The sequence below is a fragment of the Protobothrops mucrosquamatus genome, unplaced genomic scaffold (genome assembly GCF_001527695.2).
Source record: "Protobothrops mucrosquamatus isolate PMUCROS unplaced genomic scaffold, P.Mucros_1.0 scaffold4411, whole genome shotgun sequence".
Lineage (NCBI taxonomy): Eukaryota > Metazoa > Chordata > Lepidosauria > Squamata > Viperidae > Protobothrops > Protobothrops mucrosquamatus.
The window spans coordinates 25,077-30,527 of NW_015390324.1; the positions used below are offsets into that span (position 1 = coordinate 25,077).

The window sequence follows — 5,451 nt, forward strand, 5'->3', positions numbered from 1 at the left end:
GAAGAAGAAGAAGAAGAAGAAGAAGAAGAAGAAGAAGAAGAAGAAGAAGAAGAAGAAGAAGAAGAAGAAGAAGAAGAAGAAGAAGAAGAAGAAGCATAACACGTAAGAGTTCCTTGGATCCTTGGGTTTGAGGAGGGTTAGAGGAGAGGAAGAGGAGGAGGAGGAGGAGGAGGAGGAGGAGAAGAAGAAAGAAGAAGAAGAAGAAGAAGAAGAAGAAGAACAAGAAGAACAAGAAGAAGAAGAAGAAGAAGAAGAAGAAGAAGATGATGATGATGATGATGATGATGATGATCCTGGATACTCTCTAAACATGGTTGTTTTCTTGCACACGTTTCATGACGGAACTAGGGAATATTCTCAGTGCTAGAAGGGAGGGGGGTTTGAGGAGAGGAAGAAGAAGAAGAGGAGGAGGAGGAGGAGGAGGAGGAAGATTGTGGGATCCTTGATACTCTCTGAGGTTGGCTGTTTTCTTGCAGACGTTTCATGACCCAATTAGGGAACGTCATCAGCGCTGATGCTATTGCACTGATGACATTACCAAGTTGGGTCATGAAACGTCTGCCAGAAAACCACCAAGCGCAAGAGAGCATCAAGGACCTCTCCTGTAAATTCACCTAATCCGTAAAGAAAATAAGTCTTTGAGAGATTGTGGACTTGGGGGGCCTCTGTCCAATTGCATTCCCCAATTCTCCCCACACCCCTGTCCCCAAGACGGACCTTTGCAGGAGTCTCACCCAAGTTGCTTCTCCTCCCTCCCTGCAGGTATCTCACCGGGGACCAGTTCTCCAGCGAGTCCTCCCTGGAAGCCTACGCCCGCTGCCTTCGGATGGGCTGCCGATGCATTGAATGTAAGCTGACGCCCACCGTTCTTGAGCCTATTAACAAGCCTTGGTTAAGGGCCACATCATTGTCTGTGCTCATTCGGCACCGAGGATATTTCTGAGAACCATCTGTGGTCTTTTCACCACGTTGTCCAGGCTCCGACGGACGAACCCAAGCAAGCAAGACGTTCCAATCTCTTAAGGCAGTAGTGGCAAACCTACGGCATGAGTGCTAGAGGCGGCACTCAGAGCCCTCTCTGTGGGCACGCGCGCCATGCCCCTGAGATGGCAACCGTCCCTCTTCAACTAGCTGCCCGCTAACTTGCCGAGGTCCCATGTGGCCAGATGCATCCCAGCACAGCTGGTTTCCCTCCCCCCATCCCTCCTGGCCTCGCATGCTCTCCTTTTCTCGGGCACAACCCACTGCATCGCCTCCTCAGCTGTTGGCTGACCGTTCAGCTCAGAGGCGGCTTCTCTGAATTGCTGGCGGCGGGCTGCGGAGCCCCAGAGTGCGCAGGTCGAGGGGCCGGCAGGCTGTGGCTGCTGACGGACACTGTCGGCCCCCATGCGCACATTGGCCTCTGTGTGTGGGGGCCGATGGTGTCAGGCAGCAGCCGCCCCGGCCCCTGCCTCTCCTTGCCCCGTGGCAATGGTACCCCCGCCCTGCCTCTCCTTGCCTCGCCTCACCCCGCAGGACGAGCCTCCTGCCCACCACCCCACCTGCCAGAGACCCCCTGGATCTCCCCCAACCCTGCCTGGCCCCCACAGGCGTCCCTCCCCATGAGCAACATCGAGGTGACCATGCCCACCTTGGCCACACTCACCCAGTCTGCCATGACCACCACAGCCCCACCTGGCACCCGGCGATAAATAAGTGGGTTTTGGGTTGTAGTTTGGGCACTCGGTCTCTAAAAGGTTCGCCATCACTGTCTTAATGCAAAACTTTATTGAGTACATCATTCTGGCACGAACAAATGTAAAACCAGCTCTGGTAACCCACCCCCAGCCCAAACCCCTTATAGTAAAAGTACAGAACTTCCCCTCCCCACTGGATCAGGTCACGCTGTCCAATTAGATGCCAAAATATTGTTATGAGAAAGGGTCTCCGAGGCTGGCCAGACATCTGCTGAACCGTCCTTGATTCTCATGGTCCGGCTTCTTGATCTTTAGAGCCTGCATTCCATTCTCCTCCCCTGCTCCGAGTTCGTTGGCAAGCTGGGAAGCAATAATTGTCGCAACGGCACCATTACGCTTCAAACCTGACACGCCTAGCGATTTTGTACGTTTGGAAGGACAAAAAAAACGCCACCACTTCCCCCTTCTCGGCATCGCAAAGGGCAAGGTCACTGGTCCTGCAGATGCTGGAAGGCCATCCTATCTGGACAGCCCTTGTTAAAAACCGGTGTGTCACCGTTGAATGTGTCTGTGACGGTTGCCAAAAGGGAACACAATTTGTGTATCTTTGCAGAGAAGCCTTGATTAGATGTAACGGCGGGAGATGGAGACGATTAATCGATTAATTGCATTTGTGGACGTTTGATGGAGGGCCAGAAGCGTGTTTTTCCTTTTCAACTGGGCACCTTCAAAAAGCGGGCAACGCTTGTCATTCTCGGGGGGGAGAAATGCATACCCCCTCACACACACACAAACACAACACTCTCACACACACAACACAACGGACTGGGAATTTACGGGCACTTGAATCTCAACACGCCCAGAAGGTGCCCAGTTGAGAAGGCCCGGTTCGTGGGATGGTTTAAAAGTTGTGATGGTCATTTTGAGAAATTAATCCAAGCTGTGATCTTCTCTGCCCCAGTGGACTGTTGGGATGGCCCCGATGACCTGCCCATCATCTACCACGGCCACACGCTGACCTCCAAAATCAAGTTCCTCGATGTGTTGCACACCATCAAGGAGCACGCGTTCACCACCTCCGAGTAAGCCGGGGTTGCTGCTTTATAGGTCTTGTGGCCTGCTTTTTCCTCCCTCTCTTGGGCTTCCTCCTCCTCCTCCTCCTTCTCCTTCTCCTCCTCCTCCTCTTTCCTACAAACCCCACTCCTTTCTATCACTGCTGCTGTTCTCTAGTCATTTCTTCTTCCTCCTCTTCTTCTTCTTCTTCTTCTTCTTCTTCTTCTTCTTCTTCTTCTTCTTCTTCTTCTTCTTCTTCTTCTTCTTCTTCTTCTTCTTCTTCTTCTTCTTCTCCTCCTTCTCCTCCTCCTCCTCCTCCTCCTTCTCCTTCTCCTCCTTCCCTTCTCTCCTCCTTCTCTTATTTTTCCTCCTTCTCCTCCTCCTCTTCTCCTTCTCTTTCTCTTATTTTTCTTCCTTCTCCTTCTCCTCCAACTCTTATTTCTCCTCCTCCTTCCCTTCTCCCCTTTTTTCCGTTCTCCTCCTTCTTCTCCTCCTCCTCCTCCTCTTATTTATCTCCCTTCCTCCTCCCCCCCCTCCTCCTCCCATCCCCTCTCCTCCCTCCTCCTTCCTCTTCCTTCTTCACGTTCTCCTTTATCGGAGAGTGGAATCCCTGATGGTAAGAACGAATCTCACAGGAGGCTTTCAGTGGCTCTGTCCAAATTGGTCCCCAGGATGAGAAGAACGTTCCAGAAACCGGAAAGCATGTTTTGCTTGATGGAACGGAGCAGCCAGGAAGAGGCTCCCGTCCTTTGCTCCCAAGCCCACTCAGAAAGCCCAGGAAGTTGGTAGCTCTGGTCCCATCCCTTTGTGGAGCCGACTTCCTGTCCTCAGGAAGTCCTGCCTCAGACCATCCCGGTCCAGACTGCTTGGCCGTTCTGAGTTTTGCTCTGCAGAACGACGCGTCCTTGGGTGTCGCCCTAGAACAGGAGTAGGTCAACCTTGGCTCTTTTATGACTTGTGGACTTCAACTCCCAGAATTCCTCAGCCAGCATGGGAAACTATGGCCCCTTCATGACTCGTGGACTTCAACTCCCAGAATTCCTGAGCCAGCGTGAGGGAACTATGGCCCCCTCATGACTCGTGGACTTCAACTCCCAGAATTCCTGAGCCAGCGTGGGGGAACTATGGTCCCTTCATGACTCGTGGACTTCAACTCCCAGAATTCCTGAGCCAGCGTGGGGGAACTATGGCCCCCTCATGACTCGTGGACTTCAACTCCCAGAATTCCTCAGCCAGCATGGGGGAACTGTGGCCCCCTCATGACTTGTGGACTTCAACTCCCAGAATTCCTGAGCCAGCGTGGGGGAACTATGGCCCCTTCATGACTTCAGGACTTCAACTCCCAGAATTCTTGAGCCAGCATGGGAGAACTATGGCCCCTTCATGACTCGTGGACTTCAACTCCCAGAATTCCTGAGCCAGCATGGGGGCACTAGGGCCCCCTCATGACTCGTNAATTGTGCTTTGATACTATGTGCTCAGGGGAGGGGAATTCAGTTTTTTCGAAGTTCTTTGAAGAGTTTCATCTGTCAGAACCATGACATAGGTTCTCTCTCTAACCTGGTCTTCCAAGTCCTCCAACGGGGCATCGATCTTGATAAAACCCGTGCAGCGCCTATCAAAGTGGCGGGACTTTGATCGTAGACGCCATCCTGACTTTTTTTGACCTTGCCTGAGGATGCCCCTTCCCTCTCGGTTCAAACCCGGCTCCCTGGCTGCGCAGCTTGCTAGTAACTCTGCCTTCTTCCTTTTCTCTGCAGGAATCCTGGGCGAGCGACCTTGCCAAAGTTCGCCGGTGCATGTGCAGCTACTTGCAGGATCGTTCTGCCGACACGACAGAGCCCGTCTTCCAGCTGGATGAAGTGAGTGTCTGTCTCTTTGTGGGATGTCTTGTTTGGGCTCAGAAAACCTCTTGAGATGTAGTTAGACCGGCATCTCTCAACCTCAGGAACTTTAAGATGGGTGGACTTCAACTCCCAGAATTCCCTAGCCAAACTGCGAGAGGGATCTCGGAGTCCTAGTGGACAATCCATTAAATAGGAGCCAGCCGTGTGCTGCAGCTGCCAAAAAGGCCAACACAGTGCTAGGCTGCATTAACAGAGGGAGAGAATCAAGATCACGTGAAGTGTTAAAATCATTTTACAAGGCCTTGGTAAGGCCACACTTGGAATACGGCATCCAGTTTTGGTCACCAAGATGTAAAAAAGATGTTGAGACTCTAGAAAGAGTGCAGAGAAGAGCAACAAAGAAGCAACGGATGGAAACTAACCAAGGAGAGAAGCAGTCTAGAAGTAATAGTTCTGATAGATAAAACAATTAATCAGTGGAACGACCTGCCTCCAGAGGTTGTGGGTGCTCCATCACTGGAGGCTTTTAAGAAGAGATGGGACAGCCATTTGTCTGGGATGGTATAGCATCTCTTCCTTGACCAGGGGGTTGGACTAGAAGATCTCCAAAGCTCCTTCCATCTCTGTTACTCTATAATAGTCTTTCTCTCCCTCATCTTTGCACAGTTCCTGATGTTCTTGTTCTCCAAAGAAAACATGCTGATGGATTCCAAGGGTGAGCAAGTGGTCCCTGAAGAAATGAATTTCCCCCTGTCCCAGTACTGGATCTCATCTTCACATAACACGTAAGAGTTCCTTGGATCCTTGGGTTTGAGGAGGGTTAGAGGAGAAGAGGAGGAGGAGAAAGAGGAGAAAGAGGAGGAGGAGGAGGAGGA

The 5,451-nt window shown here is 51.7% G+C and overlaps 1 protein-coding gene across 1 annotated transcript in view; it reads left to right on the forward strand.

The window, feature by feature from the left end:
- Positions 1 to 5,451, forward strand: part of LOC107298984 (1-phosphatidylinositol 4,5-bisphosphate phosphodiesterase gamma-1-like) — a gene marked incomplete at its 5' end in the record, with an annotated part of 60,621 nt that overhangs the window by 21,606 nt on the left and 33,564 nt on the right. Inside the window, 2 exons of the mRNA XM_015828342.1 lie at positions 763 to 848; positions 2,638 to 2,758. Coding sequence (XP_015683828.1) covers positions 763 to 848; positions 2,638 to 2,758 — 207 coding nt within the window. The remainder of the gene's footprint in view (positions 1 to 762; positions 849 to 2,637; positions 2,759 to 5,451) is intronic.